At 35.0% G+C, this 22,637-nt stretch overlaps 1 protein-coding gene across 3 annotated transcripts in view; it reads left to right on the forward strand.

The window, feature by feature from the left end:
* The window catches only part of RBBP8 (RB binding protein 8, endonuclease), a 105,433-nt gene that overhangs the window by 57,420 nt on the left and 25,376 nt on the right, over positions 1-22,637 (forward strand). For all 3 annotated transcript variants that reach the window (XM_045527212.1, XM_045527210.1, XM_045527211.1), the window contains exons 5-10: positions 1,032-1,144; positions 5,342-5,405; positions 12,065-12,237; positions 14,177-14,281; positions 19,700-19,797; positions 21,385-21,497. In XM_045527212.1, the coding sequence (XP_045383168.1) occupies positions 1,032-1,144; positions 5,342-5,405; positions 12,065-12,237; positions 14,177-14,281; positions 19,700-19,797; positions 21,385-21,497 (666 nt within the window). The remainder of the gene's footprint in view (positions 1-1,031; positions 1,145-5,341; positions 5,406-12,064; positions 12,238-14,176; positions 14,282-19,699; positions 19,798-21,384; positions 21,498-22,637) is intronic.

Here is a 22,637-nt window from a genome sequence, read left to right on the forward strand (position 1 = left end):
CCAGTAATTAGCAAGAAATAAGGAGAAATGAATGACACAAAAACTTGAACGTGTAGCTAGAAGATCAGCATCAATATCAGATGCCTCTTAGCCTTATGTTAATTCCTCCCTCAGCTGTGAGTTTAAAGCAGAATTAAAAGCCAAGCGTGGGGATGCAAAGCTGGGGGCCCAGCTGTAGGGTGCAAGGTAGGAGAGCTAAGCATGTTGTGAGTGCTCATGATGAAACTTCTATTACAGGCCATGGATGGTTCCATAGGTTCAAGGCCTACTTCTTATGCTCCAAAGTGAGTGGGAGGGCAAATGTAGGTGTCTTACATACTTAGGAATTATTTGTAACACTTAAAAACATCATTAAATGGTGGAGGAGAGTGTAGTCTACAAGTAAGCTTCAAAATCTGAGGAGAATTCTGAAAGAAAATTATTTCCAACCTAAACTTCAATATTATCCAACTATTAATTTCAACAAAGAATTTCAGATGTAAAAATTTCAAATTCTGCTTCCTATCATTAATTTTTTAAAGTATGACAGTGTTATTGTTGTATCAAAAAAGTCTCAGTCTTTTAGAGATGCACATTGAAATATTTAGATGAAAGGATTTAATGATTGGAATGTCCTTCACTATGTGTCATATACTATGCCAAGCAAAGCAGATGCACAGTGCTTAAGATATAATTCTGCTCCTTGGTATTGGACTGGAGTTCATATTTTGACCATAATAAATTAAAAATAGGGTCAGTTTCTTCAATAAATAAGTTCCTTTGGATAGAGGAAGGTTTAAACAATTGGCAGGTTTTTACAGAATTTCACTCAAAATTGTAATCTGCAGAAAATGATGGTGTAGCATGATTTCAGCCTATGTAGGAATACGTTAAAGGTATAATATTATACATCATTAATCTATTTGATTTTTACTATATTTGTGAAGTCAATTCTTTAAATCTTCATAATATATAAAACATACAAAGTATAAAATTCAAGTATCAGGAGATATCTTTTAGTAGATGAAAAATGCTTTGGTTTTGTTTTACAGGTTAAGAGCAGGATTATGTGATCGCTGTGCAGTTACTGAAGAACACATGCGGAAAAAACAGCAAGAGTTTGAAAATATCCGGCAACAGAATCTTAAACTTATTACAGAGCTTAGTGAGTTTCCCTTTTTCATTTATTAAGTACTTAAAGCATAATATACTATTGTTAAAACCTATTAGTAAATTAGTTGTAATGAAATGGGTAAACAACCCATATACTTTTCATTATTTAGGTGAAAGTTCAAATGTCCTTTTTTGCCTTTTTGTAGATCGAATCTCATGCTTACTTTAGGAAGAAATAGGGTACAAAAAAGGCTGTACAAATACAGTTCACATTGGCCTTAAAGTCTCACCAGTTCTAAGATAAGCAAATTTCCTTTGGATGTGTCCATATCTACTTCTTTGATTTTATCTTTATTTCATGTAACTTCTTAGTAAAGTTAAATACAAAGCTGGCAATTTAGTGCTCTACACAAGTATATACTCTTAGTTTTCATGACATACCATTATGAGTATACTCTTTAGTTTATTCTCCTCACCCACTCCGTATAGGGTTTTTCTATATTCTTAGCTGCCTTTTATTCTCTTTTTCTTTTAACATCTCTCTGAACCTTCTTCTATTTATCTCTTTTAGTGACCATTACCTGGATTTCCCATAAGCAATTCACAGTCAACATATCCAAAATTAATATCTTCTTTTCCAAACTAATTCTATCTTCTGACTTTATTTTTTTCTGTTAATTATTAATATATTACTATCCTCTGGTTACTCAAGCAAGAGTATATGAGTATGTGTTCATTATTTTAAAAAGAGATAAGAAAACTATAGTTTTATTTTGCTCCCAGAGGTAACTACTGTTAACAGTGTAATATGTATCTTTCCAGGTACAGGTTGTCTGTCTGTCTCTGTTCCTCATTTACCCCCCTTCCCTCTTCTCTTTTGAATTTTCATGGGATCATACCATACTTTGTGTTCTAACATGTGTTATTTCACTTTAGACTATTTCTCCAAAGTCTTCATGTGTTAATGTATTTAGGTCTATAGATTCTGTGGTGTATATGTGTGAATGTGTACATCTGTTTATTTAGGAATGTAGGAATATTATCAATGAGTAGAAAACTATTACATCTCAATATTACTTTTAAAATGCATGGCAAATTTTCAAGATTGACCAAAAAAACCAGAAATACAGGGTTTTAAACCCTATAGTAAGTAAAAGATCAAATAAAAATGAAATAAGAACACAAATACCCTCAGAACTCAGTAACTGGAAAAAGTAAAAACAAAAAAGAAAAAGCAAGACAGGAAGAAAAAGGAGCCTATAAAGAAGGGGAGATTCTCCACGAAGAAAGGTAGGGAGAATAGTAAAAACTCCCATATACACATCATATAGATTTAACAGTTGTTTTATAGTGAAACTGTTGGAGTATCTAATCCACTTTATCACCTTCAAGTGTTTGCTTAGCCAAGGAGCTTTTCTCTGTTACTTCTTAGAGTATTTCCTTTTTTTTTTTTTTCTTTTTTAAAGAGATGGGATATCAGTATGTTGTCCAGGCTGATCTCAAATTCCTGGCCTCAAGTGATCCACCTTAGCCTCCCAAAGTGCTAGGACTACAGGCATGAGTCACGATGCCTGGCCTTATTTCCTCCTTTCTGATCTCTCTTTATTCTTCAGGAACTCATATTAGGCAGATGCTATAATGGGTCCCCCATGATTTTATTTATAAATTAATTCTTTTGTGCTGAATTCTGGGAGGATCACTTAAGAGATAGGAATTCTGTCTTTAGTCATATTTATTCTGCTCTCATCTCATTTGTTAAGTTTTCAATTTTTATGATCTTTGTTTCTTTTTCATGGCAGCCTCTTGTTTCTTGATGGATCCATCAGCCTTTGAAATCTTTCTAATATTGGTTATACTTAATAAAAGATACCTTTCCTATATTAAAACTACTTATCCAGTAGTGATGTCTTCTTTAACTAGTTTTAATTTTTCTTAATTTTTAAATATTATTTTTTCATTAGCCAGGCATGGTGGTGCGCACCTGTAGTCCTAGCTACTTTGGAAGCTGAGCCAGGATGATTGCTTAAGCCCAGGAATTTAAGGTTGCAGTGAACTATGATGATGCCACTGTACTCTAGCCTGGGCAACATAGTGAGATCTTGTTTCAAATAAATAAATAAATGGATGAAAGAATGTTATTAGTTTTTTTCCAAGTGTTTGCTAACTCTTGTTTGTCTACAACTGTAGATATCTCTTAAGTTAGTTGGTTTTGTTAAATGCCGTTTTACTTCCTTAGCCTAAGGGAGAATCCCTGCTTTGCTAATAGTAAATGCAAGTTCTGATTTACTGGAGCCCTATTTCAGTGGCTGAAAGTGGGAGGAGAGGACACATGGCTGGAGAGCTTTTCTGTAGGATATATGGATAGTTTGTCTTCTGAGTACAAGGTTGCCTTCTCTAGTGTTTACCATAAGTTATTTGGGAGCACTGTTCTAATTTCCTTATCTTGGTATTTATTAATGGACTGTCCAATGTCAAAACTTCTAGAGATCTTTCCTCATGACTTCAACCTAAGGGCAACTATTAATGACCCTTTATTTCTCTCTTCAGCAATTTCTGAGCCTTGCTGCCCTGATATTAGAATTGATAGGAGGTTCTGCTGGGAAAATTCATTTTTTTTTAAGGCCTTTTTTTGTTGGATTTTACCATCAGTCTGAGCCTATTTTTAATAATTCAGGAAGTTTTTGTAGTTCTGATCTGCTAGTGACACCCTTTCTGGCTTTTTGATATGCTTATTTTTAGAGTTGTTTTGTCATTTCCCTTTAGATATGGAGAGGGCGAGTCAAGTAAACCATCTTAAACAGAAATCTAAGGTCTTGGTTGACTCCTGTCACCCTGACAAAGGATGATTTGCCAAATACCACTGATTCTGCCTTTGTAATAGTTCATCTACCTCTCTTTACTTCCTATTTCTGCTCCTCCACATAGGCCCAGATACTCACTTCTTTTAAGACCACTGATTTGTCATCTTGTCAATACTTTCTTCTCACTTTGGTATAGGCTATACATACTAACAATTCAGTCTTCCTATCATTCATCTTTGAAAAATGATAACTGATAATATTTAAGATAAAGTTCCAATTTCTTAGCCTGGTTTTGAAAGCTTTCCACCATTTGTTATGCCCAATTTTTCTTTCTTTTCTTCCACTAATTCTCAGCATAGAATAATCTCATGTCCAGTTTAGTTGCCCTTTCTTTGCTGAATCCCTTCGTGATCTTCCCAAGGGCTCAAAGTAATGTTTTTCTCCCTGGAAATTCCAGTACATTATTTGTACTTCTCTAAGGCCCCCTGATCTTGTCACTTTCAATTGTATAAAACAGGTTTATGTAGTATTTTGTCTCCCTTATTAGGCTACACTTTTCTTTAGGTCATTGTCTATATCTTAATCTTTTTTAGATCCTCCACAGAAGGTAGTTTAGTAACCTCACATGTTATAGATAGTCCAAAAAATTTACTCAGTGTGAGAAAATATGTTTAGATTTACAAACCACTAAATTATTAACAAAGTTTGAATTAACCTTCTTTCGTAGGGGTTGATTATATTTACTGTACTTGATTTCTTGTATTTTCTCCTCCTAGTAAAACACATGCTTAACCAATGCCATCACACTAAGCATTGCTGAGAGTTTTGTGCTGGTTCTAGTGGAAGTTATATCCCAAAATTGGGTTTCTGCTTTATAAATTAAACAAGTGTAGATAGGAAATGTTGATGAACATAGATTCAAACAGATACTACTTCAGTGGATATGTTTAAGTTACTGATACCATAATCATGAAACACTGAGTATGACTAGAAGAAAATTTGACTTAATAAATATGCTTATGTTATAAAATTATACTGATATTTAGTGTTACTTTATTTTTATGATCAAATTTATTTCAAGATAAATCACTCTTGCTAAAATGGTATTTGAAATTAGTAGAACTGAGTGCTATTAATTAGATTGGATGCTTTCTTGTCCTCAGTATGAATAGTTATGCTATTCTGCCTGAGTTACTCTCTCGTTTTTGCCCACAAGCATTACATAAAATTATCCGTTAATCAGTTACATGGAACTGGCACAATATGAGATGTAGTAATCACTACCTAGTGATTAGTTTTGCGCAGGAGCATTAACCCTGAATAACATTATGGCTTAGAATTAGAAATCCTAATTTCTTTGTAAATGTTAGTTAATGTATCTTATTTGAAAAGCCTGACATACATGTTGATATAACTATATGAAGTACCTTTTTCACGTTGTTTTTCAGTGAATGAAAAAAATACTCTACAGGAAGAAAATAAAAAGCTTTCTGAACAACTACAGAAAATTGAGTAAGTATTCTTTTCTAAATTGCAACAGAAAAGAGAGTATTTTCCCCCAACTTTTCTTTCTTTATTTTACTTAGCTATACAAAATGTGAAGCCATCTTAAGAATTATACATTTCATTTTAAAGATTACAATGTTTTCTGCAATAAAAAATACAAAGAAAATCACTATATTTTTGTTTCTGTTTTGGGAGTATATATAAAGAGTATGTATGCATCTCTTATGTTAGTATATTAGTATATAAAGTATCAACATTGTATTTAAGGCATTTTAATTTTTATGATGATTTATTATAAATAATAGAGAAATTATTTAAATACTTATATTTTGAATAAATATTTGCATTTTGTTATACTCTTTCCAGCCCCGCCCCAAAAGCTTCATAAAAGCAAACTGAGTATTTCCTCTTATACAGTACTCAGGCCTGTAGAACTTCCTTCCTCTGTTCCTCTCCCCTCTCCCCCCAATTATTTTAAAGAATAAAGATAGTAACTTTTATTTTGTGTGCCATTTCCTCTTATGTGTGTTTTATGGTTATTATTTCTTTCTTTTTTTTTTTTTTTTGTGACAAGAGTCTCGCTTTGTTGCCCAGGCTAGAGTGAGTGCCGTGGCATCAGCCTAGCTCACAGCAACCTCAAACTCCTGGGCTTAAGTGATCCTACTGCCTCAGCCTCCCAAGTAGCTAGGATTACAGGCATGTGCCACCATGCCCAGCTAATTTTTTCTATATATATTTTTAGCTGTCCATATAATTTCTTTCTATTTTTAGTAGAGACAGGGGTCTCGCTCTTCCTCAGGCTGGTCTCGAACCCTGACCTCGAGCGATCCACCCGCCTCGGCCTCCCAGAGTGCTAGGATTACAGGCGTGAGCCACCGCGCCCGGCCTATGGTTATTATTTCTAATCTCACTGTGAGTCTACAAAGTAGTTTTATCATCCTTACTTTACAGATAGGGAAACCAGAGCTCACAAAGTCGAATAACTTGCCTGTGGTCTCACAGTTAGTAAGTAATAAGACCATCACTCAGACTCATATCTTCTGATTTAAGCCTCAGTTCTTTGCGTTATGCAACACTGTCTAACAAAAGGGGTATTTTTCTGGACCTACATTAATTTGTTATGTGAAGTGGTTTAGCAGTGTAGCTTATGGCATTTGAACACATCAACCTAGTTGAAACCAGATTATGTTATTTGCTTGGTAGAATTATGAATTCTAATTAGTTTAAAATTTATTGTATGTTCTCAAATACTCACACTTTTCCTATTAAAGCTCATTGATATTTTAGAAAAGAAGTAAAAACTAAAAGTTTGAGATTACAATAAAAATCATCTTGATGAGCACAGGGCATGTATGTTTCATTTAGGACATGCTTACTCAGAACAGTGAGGAGGTAATCTATTGTGTCTTTCAGTTCTCTTCTGAAATTTAAGACAATTGATGCTCATGAACCAACTTCTTTTATAGCTTGCTCTCCTCAAATTTTTTTTTGCTTGGCAGTTTAAAAAAAAATAGCAAGTAACATCTCATAAAGGCAACCTAGCTTTCTCTGACTACCTAAATCACCATTAAGGTTATGCTATGCTATTAGTGCCTGAAATTCCTCTAAACTTTAGAAAAAATATTATTTGACTTACATTACTGCTTGTTAAATATGGTGATTTCTCATTTCTCCTGAGCTAGTTTTGATGTTACAGATACCTTATATGGTAGGACAGTTATTAGTGACACTGAACTTATTCAGTAAAAATTTACCATTATGAAATTCTATTTATATATAATGTATATTTTTGTATATATATTGTTTCATTCAACCCTCTCTTCTAAATTGAATTCCTTGTGCAACTTCTTTAACAAATAGCCATTGTCTGAACACCTCTAGTATAAGTTCACTATTTTCCAAGCCTATTTAATTTTTGAGGTGAAATTATTACAAAGTTCTAAGTTTGTGTGAAAATCACCCTGCTTACAAGTTATATTTGTTGATTGATATTTTGCCTTCTGGCACCTTCTGGAACACATCTACCCCCTGCTCTCCTTGACTACACTTTTGATACATGGGGGCAGTTCACATGGTCCTCTCAAGTCTTGTCTTCTCTGGAGTGAATATCCTCTGCTCATTAACTATTCCTCATGTGGCATTACTTCAATATTCTTCAAAAGAACATTTTTCTTTAGTGTTCCAGTTTGTCAATATCTTAATTAAGCACTCAGTATTAAAGGCATAGCCTGACCAACAGAGCAATTCTGCCACCTCCACTTTTCTATGTCTTTTTATTTATGTTAATATGGCCTAAACATACATATATTACTAGTGGTTCCTTATGAGGTTTTCAGTTAACTAGAACCTTAAAGTCAATGTCTTCTCTATCACCTAGTTGTAGGTTTGTTGTTTTAGATATAAATACTGGACTTCAGAGTCATGGCTTCCTAGTAGATTGTTGAAGAAACCTTGTATCTTTTAGCCTACTCCTTCATTTTAAGGTAATGGCACTATTGATTAAATATAGTCATGCATCCCATGTTTCAGCTAACAATGGACCACATATACGAAGGTGGGTCCCATAAGATTATAATATGGTATTTTCACTGTACCTTTTCTATGTTTAGATATGTTTAGATACACAAATATTAAATACTTATCATTGTGTTACAATTCCCTACAGTATTCAGCAAAGTAACATGCTGTACATGTTTGTATCCTGGGAGCAATAGGCTATATGGTATAGCTTGGTTGTGTGGTAGGTTGCACCATCTAGGTTTATGTAAGTATACCGTATTGTTCACACGACACAATAGCCTACTGACATATTTCTCAGAACGTATCTCCATCGTTAAGCAACGCATGACTACTTACTCATTTTGGGGGTACTGGGTTACATCTTTGCATTTATTTTTTCTTTTCCACAACTTTCCTACAAAAAGTAAGTATGGTACAATACCATATTATACATGAGGAAGCTGAAGCTCAAAAAGGTAAATAATGTGACTAGTTATTGTCAGACCCAGGATCTGAATCCAGGTGTAACTCATTTCAGAGTGTGTATACTCTTTATATAGTCTTGTGCTAAACAGCCTCAGAAGGTTACCTACATGGATGTCACTCTGTAGATGGCAGAGCCGGGGTCCTCTCATTTGACTCAGTTCACTAAGGCTTATACCTAGTATTTCTTCCTGTTCTGTTGCATTTTATTAGATTTGGCCCATTATTCTAGCCCTGAGAAAGGGGAGGTTTTTTTATATGCTGATTTTTTTTTTTGTTACCGTGCAATGTATTAGATTAGCTTTTATTCTCAGCTTATGTCTTATACAAATTTGATACATATTCCATCAGTGCCTGGCATCAAGATCATTAACAAAATGTTGAACAAAACCTGCCTGAGGATAGAGCCCTGAGGCATACCACTACAGATTTCCTTCATTAATAATAATTTATGTCAGGAGTCTGCCTTTATTGATGCCAAATTTGCATTTCTTCTTTTTGTTTCTGAGAAGATATCAAGAGAATCATTGTCAGGTTCCTTTCTGAGAGCCAAATATACTATAAAGCATTCCTCAGAACAACTGGTCTAATAGCCCTACTTTTAAAAATTAGTCTTATTTGAATTATTCTTTTAATAAACTTATACTGCTACTAAGGGATCAGGGTATCAGACTCACTTGTTTGTACTTTAGGGAATCTTCTTCTTCCCTTTTTTGAAAATCAGAACATTTAGATGAACTTGATGGTTATAACATTGCTTCATTAAATTTAAAGTATATTTTAACTGGAAATACAAGGTCTTCAGACTAGAGAAGGAAAAAGCTTGATATTAAAAACTTTTTTACAGACTCCTTATGAAGGGAAACCCTGGACTCTTCTAGGTCTTTGGCGGGGGAAGTGGGGGAGACAACTAAAACAGTTTTGACAAGAATTTAAGCGAGGAAGGCACAAATAACTAAAAAAATTTACTCTCAGGCCCTCAGAAGGAAAAGTGAAAGGAGGATAACAAGTGTGCATAATTAATTTAACCAAAAGCTGTGCCCTGAACTCTTAACTTTTCTCAGAAAATCAGAGTGAGACCTAGTGTTTTAAAGAATAAACTTGATTAACATATGGAAGTTGTTTTGTTTTGTTTTCCCTGTGATGACAAAGGAAGACAAAGCCTGCACTCCTTTACTTAGTTTGGGTACCTCTAAGCTAGTTTGTGGGGTTTTTTTAGTTTTTTTTTCTTTTCCTTTTGTGCTTCTAGCTACTTCTACATTGACTCTTCCAGGAAATCAATTTCTTTTCATGACGCATTCACGTTTTAGGTTGAATTTTTACGACTAATAGGCAAGCAGGCTGTGACTTGATTAGTTAAAGCTAACTCCAATTTCACACTCCATTAATTTATAAGGCTTACTCATGTGACTTTAGCTTACTCCATTTTTCCAGAATAAGAGTAGAATTACAGGAAGAGATTAAATGTTAGATATTAGATCTATTGCACAGAATAGTGACTAATAATAATCATTGTATTTTTCAAAATTACTAAAAGTAGATTTTAAATGTTCTTACCACCAAAAAGGATAAGTATGTGAAGTGATGGATATGTTAATTAGCTTGATTTAATCATCCCACAGTGTGCCCATGTATCTCCATAAATATATACAATTATTATTTTTCAATTAAAAATAAAACTTGAAAATAAATATTAGCTTTGAAGATTGTTCCTTTATGTAAAGTATAGGACTATAGCCCACAAGTAATATTCATATTATCCAGGAAGTTAAAGTGTAAGTCTTTGTTAGGAAAAATCAACCTCTCTCTTTTAATTAATGTTTTTTAAAAATCTCTGTTGGTCATAGTTTATAAAATTCTTATTATATAAAATTTTTGTTTGGAAATAGTAATGGCAGATTGATATGAGTATAATAGGACAGACTGGTTTGGTCACATAAAGCCTAAGCACCTGACAAACTAGTAAGAATTGGTTGGCAAATGAGGTCAGTCAGTAATGGTTTGACATGGAAAAGTCAATTAACATTATTTTACTTAATAACCACAATTCAATTCATACCCAATCTTTAGGTGCCATTGGTCCTGAATTGAGTTGGGCAAGAACATATGCCTAGATCTGCACAAATTTATTTCTCTAGTAGAATCTGGGAATGTCTCATATTCATTCAACAAATACTTAACACAGAATCTACTATGTGCCTACTATTGTAGACACTTGTGATTCGTCACTGAACCAAAGATCCTATCCTCTTAGAGCTTACCTTCCAACAGGTGAGCAATAGACATAAATAAATTGCATACTACGTTAGAAAGCAGTAAATGCTATGGATAAAGTTAATAGTGCAGAGTAACAGGGAACAGGAGTACTAGATTGTGGGAAGAGGGTTGCAATTTTAAACAATAAAATTCCAGCAAAGACTTGACTTGAAGGAGATGATATAATTAGTCCTCTGGAGATTTGGGGGCATGAACATTCCAAGCAGATGAAACCACTAGAACAAAGAACCTAAGGTATGAGTATGCTTGGTGTGTTTGATTAACCTCAAAGAAGAGAGAGTGGCTGGAATAGAGTATAATAGGAAAAGAGAAGTAATGGGGGAGGGGGATGATCCAGTCACATAGGATCTTTGTGGATCATTCAAAGGACTTTGGCTTGTATTTTTGGTGAAATGGGCAGATATGGCAGGATTTTAGTCAGATTTAATTGGTATGCCTTAAGTCTTAATAGGATTGTTGTGACTGCTGTTGAGAGCAGACTGTAAAGGGGCCTAGATAGAAGCAGTGACAGAAACTCAGATTTTGAAAGCCTACTTGTAGACTAAGGATAACACATTGAGTGGTTAACAATAAAGTCCCCCTAGAGTCTGACCAAAATCCTGATTTTGTTACTTACTATTTTGGTAAGTGACTAAGATTCTGTATTTTCATTTCCTGGATAGGAAAATGAAAGTAATAATACCTCAGAGAGTTGTGGTAACTAAACTGATATATGGAGCACTTTAAACAGTGCCTGGCAATGTAAGCACACAACAGATGTTGGTAATTATCATCCTATATTTGTTGTTTGCTGAGTCATGCTGATTCTACTATCACAATGTTTAACACTGGTCTTTTCCTTTCCATATGTGCTTACATTTAATAATAATCTAGTTCGAACCACAGAAGCTCTTGCCTGGGCCATTGTAGCCACTGTCCGGTTGATTTCCTTGCCTCTTTTCCTTTTGTCGCAGTCAGTCTTGCACACTGCTGTTAGATTGTCTCATTACATCTGTGCTCTAAAACGTTAATTCCTTTCCTCTTGATTTCTAAATTACATGCACATTTACTCAAGGCTGTCGTTCATGTAGTTCCAGCTTGTCTCCAACACAAGTACACAGAACCACATGCCTTTACTCAAGTTATGTGGATCCTCTGCTGATCTTCTCTGCCGTTTGAAATACTTTTAATTTCACCTCAAGTGCCACCAGCTATACTTTCTACTTCACTTTTCCTGGTATTACTCCCTACTTGGTACTATAATCATTTTCATACCTCTCTAATCTTTAGATTTGGAACGTTAGGTGCAAGGTTTTATATCTCTTACAACTTCATACTTGTGTTCTGCTGTAGCTCCATACTATACAGTAGATACTTTAATAAATATTTGTTGAACTGATTTTCTTTCAATTGCCATTTTCCTCTAGGAATGATCAACAGCATCAAGTAACTGAGCTTGAATGTGAGGAAAATGTTACTCCAGATTCACCGATAACAGCCTTCTCATTTTCTGGCATTAACCGGCTACGAAGAAAGGAGAACCTCCATGTCCGATACATAGAACAAACACATAAATTGGAGCATTCTGTGTGTACAAATGGTAAGAGCTGGAGTTGTATTTTAGATATCTGGTTTTGTAAAACAGTATTCATCTATTAGTTTTTAGGTTATTCATTCTAGTAGAAAGAAAATAGTCATTGTTTAGGTAACCCATGGTACAACTGTGAGTTTAACTTCCATTAGTAAATTGCCTGAGAATGCATTGTCTGCCTGTGCTATGTATAGATATGTGTTACTCACGTGACTATGTAAATAGGTAAACACTGTATTTTATAAATATACTAGTTTTTTATTTTAAAAATATTCTTATATGTATACAAATATATCTCAGTGGGATAGAAGGAAAGAGGAAAGGAACTTAACATTACTTTCTACCTCTTGTGTGCCAGGTATTATGCCGAGTGATTTGCATACCTTATTGCTATATTTTAATTCCCATAACAGTGTTGTAAGGTAGCTATCAGCTCCTCTGTTTTATAGATGAGGAAAGATATGTTTAGAAAGGTTAAATAACTTACAGTCAACTGTCGGGTAGACGAGTAAAAATTCAAATGTAAGTCTTTCTGGCTATAAACTTTTGTACTTTCCAGGGCTTGCCCACAGGTACTCCTACCATTGGAGCTGTCTAACTGGCTGTTTTTATTTGTTATAATTTGTAGGTGTTGGTGGTAATCAAGAAATGGCTTTATGATATGTCTACTTTTTGGCTTATCAGTGGCATGTTTCTAATTCCAGCTCAGTTTACTATTTCTGCTAAATGCTATGAAACTGCCTTTTCATATAGTCCTGAAATTGACATGACAACAGATTATTCCTTTTAATATTAATCTAAAGTAAATGGTAGACTTTAAGTTTTAACCTAAACTATGTGTAACAAGGAAAGCATTTGGGGGAGCGGATATACATAAGTGTAGAAATATTTGTACAGTGCAAATAGATTGTTGACAGGAGGTATACCTGAAAAAGAATAAGCAGATCCTATTCTTCGATATTGAACATTGGCAGTTTTTTCCTCATTTTTTATGAGTTTGCATCACCATCTAGTGGAAAACAAAAGAACTGTTAAAAATCTTACACGTAATTAGGAGCTAAATTAAAACATAAGATCATAGATCTAGAATGAATATTCATTGGCCATTTAGTCTGCTGTTAAATAGGATGTGAATCATTACAGATAATCATCTGCATAATTTAGATCATGTTAAATCCATAAATAGGAATATTCAGAAAATCATAGCAATTTTCTATGTAAGGAAAGTCATCTTTTATATCCAATAAAAGTGTTCCTGGCTTATTTCCTCTTTGTGTGAGAGCATCATTTAACTATTTGGAAACTTAATTTGTTTTAATCTTGTTCTGATCATATTTTACTTGGAATCTGAAATTTGGTTTTAAGATATAACTTTTGAGCCATGTAAATTATTTTAAAATTTTAAATGATTTAATGACTAATATGCCCTGTTCTCTAAGCACCCTTGCTTGTTTACCATAAAATAGGGGCTTTTCAATATTATTTTCAAGTTATAAATAGTAAAGCTCTAGTTCCCTTTACTTTGTCCTTTTGATTTTCTTTGAATTAAATCCTTAAGTACTAGAATGATCTCTGATAAAACATGTTTCAGGGTTTCCTTCCCCAAAATAAAAACTCTAAAAGATTGTAGAGATATATCATTCATTAACATTTTAAATTAACCTACTGATTTATAACAAATACACATGGAAAAGAACCATTAAAATGTTGCTACTGTAGGCAACTTAGGTCAGAAGAAACTTGTCTGTTCTAGTCCTCTCTATCCCATTGTTCTAACTTGCAGCTTTGTTTCTTAGTGAAACCAAGGAAACCTGTTTCTTAGAGTATGAAAATTATGTCAGTAAAACAGTGCTTGTAATGCATTTAAAGACAGATAATAAATAATAATACTTTGATAATATTTTTCATCATTGTTTATTATGTAATCTCTCTTCTTTTTTTCTCTTAGAATTGAGAAAAGTTTCCAAGACTTCATCTCATCCACAACATAATCCTAATGAAAATGAAATTCTAGTAGCTGACACTTGTGATCTAAGTCAATCTCCAGTGGCTAGTAAGCAAGATATTGAGATTACTTTATAAGCTTAAAATTTGTGGTTATTGCTGGGCAAGAGTGACCAGCAGTCTGAATTAGACAGTATTTTTAATATATTTTCCATATAATATTGTTTATATTGCTAATTGTTTAGAAGTCTTTTTCATATTGGAAAGTAATGTTATCCTATTATTAATTCATATTAATGTCACTATCCATGTTAATATGAATTGCTTATAATTTTAAGTAAAGAATACTGTGATTTATACATTCAACAAGTATTTAAGTGTCTGTCGTATACCAGGCACTGAACAAAACAAAGCCTTGTCCTCATGGAGCTTACATACCTACTTGGGGGAGAAAGAAAATAAATGTAGGAGCAAGTGTTCTGGAGAAAAGTAAAGCAGGGTAAGAAGGGATATTGGAAACCCTCACTCATAAAGTGACACTTGAGCAGAGACTGAGGGGAGAAGTGAGTCACATGGATGTCTGGGAGAAGGGCATCCCAGCCAGAGACATCAGCAAGCACAAAGGCCTTGCGGTGATGATGCCATGTGGTTTGTTTGAGGATCATTAAGGAAGTCTGGCTGAAGCAGGGTAAGAGGAAGGGAGATTGGTTTGGGCAAGAGGAAGAATAGAGTTGCCATCGACTAAAATGGAAGAGACAGGGAGCAGGTTTGCAGTTGGTGGTATGGGTAGGGTTAGAAATCAGAAGGTTGGTTTTGAGAATATTTCATTTGAAATGCAGAGTAGACATTCAGGTAAATATTTTGGATGGGTTAGTAGATGTGAGGTAGAGTTTAAGAGACTTTTAGAATGGGGGTACATATGAGAATTGTCAACTTGTAAATGGTATCTAAAACCGTGAGACTGGATGAGATTACCAAGAAGGTGAATATAGATGGGGAAGAGAAGTTCAAGTACTAAGCTCTGGAGAGCTATGTTATGTAAAGCAGTGATTCTCAACTTTTTTTTTTTTCATTATCACTCCACCCCTAGCCTTTTTAGACATTTTTTTTCCCTATTCACTTCCCCCATGGAATTTTAATACTACAGATATGCTGTATAACTATATGCATTGTGTGTATGTATATGTATGCTTTATACATAAATAGAGTAAGTTTCTTTTGCCCCTTGAGAACCATTTTTCTTCACCCCTTTGGAGGCAATGTTATAGCCATTGAGGTGGTGATTTAGAGGTCGCAAAAATGAGGAGGAACCAACAAAGTAGCCAGAGAAGGGGCTGCCAGTGAGATGGGAAGACTAAAAGTCATGTCCTTTAAGACAAGTGGAGAGATGAAGACTTCTTAGAATTAATCTCTGGGTTTGGATGCATGGAGATCATTGAGTATTAAACTAGTAACATGATAAAAATTGTTAAGGTGTAACAGTGATCGTCTGGGACTCTATCATGCCCAAGGGAAACTAGAGACAAGGAAAGTGGAGAGAGCACATATGAACAAGTCCTCCACAGCATTTTACGGTAAAGGGAAAGAGAGAACAGGACAGTGGCTGGAGAGGAGTATGAGTCAAGGGAGAGTTTCTCAGGACATTACAGCATGGTCAGCATATATTTATGTTGGTTGGATGATCAAGTAAAGGGGGGAAATTAGTAACTCTGGAGAAAGGGAACAATTGCTAGATCCTTGAAAAGGTCAGAGGAGATGGGATCCAGAGCCTAGTTGGAAGAGCTGGCCAGGGTTAATCACTTACTCATTTTATATTAGTGCAAAACTTACATTCTGAAAGCTACAAGTCATTTTATGTTAGCACGTGTGGATTTTTTTTTTTTTCCATTCGGTATTTATGGGTCACCTACGGACTGGATGTTTTTATGTGCATGAGTGTGTGTGCATGTGTGTAGACAGACTCTGTGTCCAGCAAAGTGTGCTGGGGATATAATACTGAATGTGGCTGATCCTTGCTTCTCAGCACTCCAGAGCCACATCTCTTCTGCTGCTGCCAAGACTTTACTCCATCAGTTGTCCTCTTCTCCTACACCACAGTATCTCCAGCTTCTCTGCTGTTTTTTTTTCTTATACACATATATGTTATCCTCCGTCTTTTAAAAATAACAACCTCTTTGAATTGTCTCCACCTGTAGCTACAGCTTCTCTTCGAAGTTGAAAAAGTGGTCTATACTCAGTATCTCTACTTTCTTAATTCTCATCACTCGCAAACCACTATAGTGTGGATTCTACTCCCCAACCCCTACCCAGCCCCTCATGAGAGAAAGAAAGGGGAGGAGAGGGACAGGGAGGGTAGAGAAATAAAACAATCACACACCCTCTCTTTTACTTATTACACTAGAACTGCTTCTGGCAAAAGCTATCAGTGTTGCTGTTCCTCAATATATATGGTCTGAGACCTGTTCTTATCTCACTTTCCATCTCTTACTGGAGGAGTCTCACCTAGAGTGTGTATTCTGTCACAACTCATATGTTAATAAATACCAAATCTGTATCTCTGTCCAAGACTTTTCTCCTGGATTCCAAACCAGCGTATCTGCCTGCTGTTGAACATCTCTACCTGGCTATCCTTCAACTTCAGCATGTCCAAAATTGTCACTTTCCTGTCAAACCTACTCCTCATTTGTGTATTTACAATCTCAGTGCATACTTCTTTGAGTTACCTAAATTAAAAAATGTTGAGTCATCCTAGAGTCCTGCTTCTTTGTCTTTTGCTTCTAAATAGCCTCTAAATCTTATTGATCCCACCTCCACCTGTTTACATATTCTTCTGCACCCCTTGTATTTGGTTATCAAGTATGGAATGTCTGATTTCCTTAAGTACTAAGTTTGACAGTTGATATCTCTGACATGTCACTTTGACATTTCTTGTTTATTTTTTTATTGTGAAGGTACATCCTCATTCTTTCAAATGCACATTTTGGCTTGTGATTATCTTTCACCGTATTTTTTTTTTGGAGCAATTTTTGTGAAACCATGGATAAGTCAAAAATTTGTGTTATTTTTTAATATGAGTTCTGTTATGGAATCAGTGCAGTGCAGACAGCTCAAAATACCAACAGAGTGTTCGGAAGGATGTGGCTAATGAAGGCATAGTATGCTGATGGTTTGAGAAGATCCATTCTGGTGATATTAATCTAGAAAATGAGCCATGTGGGTGACCTGAGACCAAGGTGGATAATGATGAGCTGAAAGCTGTAGTGGAAGTGAATCCATCTCAACGTACATGTGAATTAGCAGCAAGGTTTGACTTTGCTAGTCCAACAATATTAGACCATTTGAAACAAATGGGCAAGGTAAAGAAGCTGGATAGATGGGTTCCACATGAATTAAATGAGCATCAGAAGAGAAGTCGTCTCAAAGCTTGCCTTTCTTTGCTCTCACGACATAAAGGTGAACCATTTCTATACTGTATTGTTATGTGTGATGAAAAATGGATTCTTTTTGACAATCACAAGCATAGGCACAAATGGTTGGGTAAAGATGAAGTGCTGAAACACAGTCCAAAACTGAGTACTCGTCAAAAACAGCTAATGGTGTCTGTTTGGTGGTCTAGCAGTGGTGTTAACCACTATAGCTTCATGAAACCTGGTCAGTTGATTACTTTGGATGTCTGCTGCAACCAATCAGATGAAATGATGAGGATGTTTGTGATTAAGCAGTGGAGATTGGTCAACAGAGATAGGCCAATCCTTTTGCAAGACCACATGTTGCAAAAAACAATGCTGCTCAAACTACAGAAGCTGGACTTGAAAACTCTCTGTCATCTACCATGTTCCCCAGACCTTGCACCAACTGACTACTACTTCTTCCAGGCTTTGGACCACTTCTTACAAGGAAAAATATTCAATTCTCAACAAGCTGTTGAAAATGTCTTTCATGATTTCATCACCACTCACTCTCCAGGCTTTTTTGCTGCTGGCATAAACAAGCTACCATTAATATGGCAAAACTATGTCAATAGTTGAGGCATATAATTTGATTAATTGCATTGCTTCTTGTATGAAATATAATAAACTAAAATTTTGATTCAAAATTGGACATTTCATATTTAATGACCTAATACTAGTGTAGGCCATCAGCATCTCTCAGGACAGTTTTAGTAACCTGTCTTCTTGCCTATTAGTGACTGCTTCTTGCCTTATGAGCCTGTCACAGCCAGAATTACCTTTTTGACCCAAATATTGCATCTGTCCTTCATTTAAAACTCTTAGATATCTCTTCATTGTCTACAGGTTAAATTCTAAACCTCTTAGCATAATCTGACCCCAACCAACCTAACTGGGCCCATGTCCTACTACTACCATCTTTTGCAATGTGATTTCTAGCAATTGAACCACATGTAGTTCCCTGAACAAGCAATTTTGTTTCATTTATCTAGACCCTTAAACATGCCTAGAATCCTACTTTCTGTCCCCAATCCAGTTATCTTGCCACATTCCTCTTTCTCTCAAGGTTCAGCTTAGGCATCGCTTTGTGTAACTTTCCTTGATTTTCCCAAGGAGATTTTGGAGTCTTTCCTTATGTTTAAATCATCCCTTGTATGTACCTTAATTATAATGTTTATCATATTCTACTGCAATTCTCTTTTTACCTTTCAACTGTAGCCCATAAGCTCCTTGAGGACAAGACCTTTTTCTTTTCATCTAGTGCTTAACACAATGCCTAGAACTTAGTAAATGCTACATAAATACTTGTTGAGTTATCAAAACTATATGTACAAAACTTTATAAAATACTTAAACATTGGTGATTCCTGTATAAATATATGTTAACTTAAAATTTGAAAAATGTGCAGTGCTGAAAATCTCTCCCACAAACTGTTTTCACGAAAGATATAAATGTGGTTTGATATTCATGCTGTATCTTAGGTTACAATAAGCCCATTTTATGATTTTTCCCCCCAGTGGCAATAAGAAGAATAATCTGTGTATTGCATTCAATTCATTTTGGAAAAGTAGAAAACTTAGGTGAAAAGTTTAACAAGTGTAGAAACTAAATACCTGCAACTTATTGCCATTTATAGTAGATACTTTGAATTTTGGGGACGGAATTTAAAAATTTGTCTAGTGCCATTTTATAAAGTGATTCTCTGAGCCATTTCTTTTTCTAAAAGATAGGGTATTTCTCTGTTGCCCAAGCTAGAGTGCAGTGGATGGATCATAGCTCACTGTAACCTCAAACCCCTGGGCTCAAGTGATTCTTCTGCCTCAGTCTCCCGAGTAGCTAGAACTACAGGTGTATGCCACCACATTCAGCTGGTTTTTTAAATTTTTGTTGTAGAGACAGGGTCTTGCTATGTTGCCCTATCTGTTCTTGAGCTCCTGGGCTCAAGCAGTCCTCCCACTTCAGCCTCCCAAAGTTCTGGAATTATAGGAGTAAGCCACCATGTCCAGCACCCTTTTTTGTAATTTTTATACATCTAGTTTCTGCAGTTGTATAATTGGTTTATTTTTTTTCTTGCTTAGAAGCACATGGAACAAGCAGTTATCCCACTGATAAGTCATCTTTTAATTTAGCTGCAGTTGTTGCTGAAACACTTGGACTTAGTGTTCAAGAAGAATCTGTAAGTAATTGTTTAGTTTGGTGATAAAATGAATTGTTATGTCTTTTTAGGTCAGTTCGTAGAAAATTGAGCAAGAGAAAAATTATTTTACCTAAAGATCACTGGATAAAGGTCTAGAACGAAAATAATATTGTTAGAAAGGCCCTTTTATATTATCTATCCCAGACAGTCCCAGAAGTCTAGAGTCTTCAGAATTCTTGGAATATGGGTTGAGTCAATATTTAGGGGAATAATAATGGCTTAGAGATTTTGTCAACTCTCTTCCCCTCCCCTTCTCTCCTGGGCCCTCTTGGCCCCCATTTCATCTACGAGAAGACCTAAACCATGAGGTTGATTTCAGAATTACTGAACCTTTTTCACATTCTTTAAACTGGGATTTGATTTGGAAAACAGACTGAATTCCTTGAACTATCAAGAACTGCCAGTCCAATTAGATCTAATTCTTAGAGATTGGGTCAGAAATTGACCCCATGATTTTCTTTTCATTAATTTAGTACTTCCTTACATCAGGCAAGTTTACTTTTTTTTCTTAATTGAGTCCCACAAAATAGAAAACCTGAATTCTTCAATCTTAGGGAAAAGTTCTATTCTGACACAATTTTAAAATAATATTTCTTTGCTTTAATCAGTAATTGTATATGTGCTCTTAAGTTGTCTTGCTGTTGAATTTCTAAAAATTGAATTGGTTTTTCATTACATTTGGATTTTTTTGTCCTTTTTAGTTTTAAATCCATCCTCAAATGATAGAGGGTAGTTTTTAACCTTTGAACTTTAAACATGTTTTAATGGGTTCTAATTCCCTCCTACCCATAAACCTGGCAAGTCACTAGTTTGGACACCAGATATATTAAGGGAGCTGAAATCTAAACACTTGCTGCTCAAAGTGTGATCCACAGGCCAACAGCATATACATCACTTTTGAGGTTTGTTGGAAATGCAGCATCTTAGGCCTGCTGAACTTAAATTTTAAGAAGATCCGCAGGTGACTTGTATGCATGTTAAAGTTTGAGAAGCACTGCTTTCTAAAGGATTCTTTTAAATTCATCTCCTATCAGTATAAATAATTATCTCTGTTCCTTTACCCTCATCTTAATAATGTTGTTTTTTGAATTTGGAGTTTTATATACAGGTGATAGAATATATTTATGTAAAATATTAAAATATTGATGTTTTTCTCTTTAAACTTAAAATATGCGTCATGTTTTTTATTGTGACAAAATTCACATAGCATAAAATTAATCATTTTGAAGTGTACGATTCAGTAACATTTAGTATTCACAATATTATGCAACTTCCACTTATCTAGTTCCAAAGCATTTTTATCACCCCAAAAGAAAACCCCATACGCTCTAAACATTCATTCCCATTCCCCGCTCCCTGCGGCCCCTGGTAACCACCAGTCTGCTTTCTGTCCCTCTGGATTTCCTTATTCTGGATATTTCATATAAATGGAATCACATTATGTGGCCTTTTACTTAGCATATTTTCGAGGTTCATCCACATGGTAGCATATGTCAGTACTTCATTCCTTTTTAAGGATGGCTAATATTCCACCGTATGGGTGTGCTTTATATTTAACTATTGAAGGAATCTCAAGGTCCTGTGAGCCCTCTTGGTGATGAGCTCTACCACTGTCTGGAAGGAGATCACAAGAAACAGCCTTTTGAGGAATCTACAGGAAATGTTGAAGAATGTGTAAGGTAATTTGGGGCACTTTGGTGAAAACTTACAAGCTATTGGGGAGATCTCATTACAATGAGTTCCATGTAATTAAACCATTTCTCTCCCTCAGCATACAGTTTTTTATTCTAGTTATATTAATTTTTACTTTTAAAAAGGTCTCCCCAGTTTCTGACCAATTGAGAGCTTTTTTGCATTACAATAGAGAAGTGGATATTATTTTTAGATACGTTCTGTATGTTTACCAAGCAGTAATTAAGAGCTCCCAGCCTTGTTACTCTGCCCCTTTAAAGACCCAGTCATCTCTTCTGGGTTTTATTTCCAAAAACTGGATGTTGTACAGAATGCATCTATAAGCGTGGTTGAGCTTCCAAGATCGTGTTACAGCTTGTTTTTACTAATTTCAGAACATCCATTAACTAATAATACAGACATCCCTTGGTGTCCGTGGGGGATTGGTTCTAGGACACTGCCCACCTCAGATGCCAAAATCTGAGGATGCTCAAGTCCTTATATAAAATGGCCATTGTATTTGCTTATAATTTACACATATCCTTCCATATACTTTAAGGCATTTGTAGATTATTTATAATACTTAATACAGTGCCTACATGTCACTTCATTCACATGGATAGATTCAACATAGTACTTGACACATGGCAAATTCAAGTTTTGCTTTTTGGAACTTTGTGAAATTTGGTTTTTTTCCCAGATATTTTCCATCTCCAGTTGGTTGAATACACAGATGCTGAACCCACAGATACGAAGCAGTTGCTGTACCTATATTTATGTAGCCTTTTGCATTGTAAAAGAGCTTTTGGGTTTTAGATACAGGTATTACATTTAATATGTCCTCATCGTATTATAATTAATCCCATCTTTGGAGTACATATAAAAAAAATGCAGCTCCAGAGAGGTTAAATGTCTTATTTAAGGCCAATTAGCTATTAATTGCTAGAGCCAGAGATCTTACCTAGCCCACATCTTCAAACTTAAACCTAGTATTCTTTTTACAGCTATCACCTCTGCTAAAGACAACCTGGGTCTTGATTTATGTTCAATTCTGTAGCATAGGAATATTGTTTCTTGGGATTACTCATGACAAGATCTCATAACAAAAGAATTTGGGTTCTCAATGGAATTTATTAAAATATGATTTT

Source organism: Lemur catta, chromosome 16 (assembly GCF_020740605.2).
Source record: "Lemur catta isolate mLemCat1 chromosome 16, mLemCat1.pri, whole genome shotgun sequence".
NCBI classification, from domain to species: Eukaryota; Metazoa; Chordata; class Mammalia; order Primates; family Lemuridae; genus Lemur; species Lemur catta.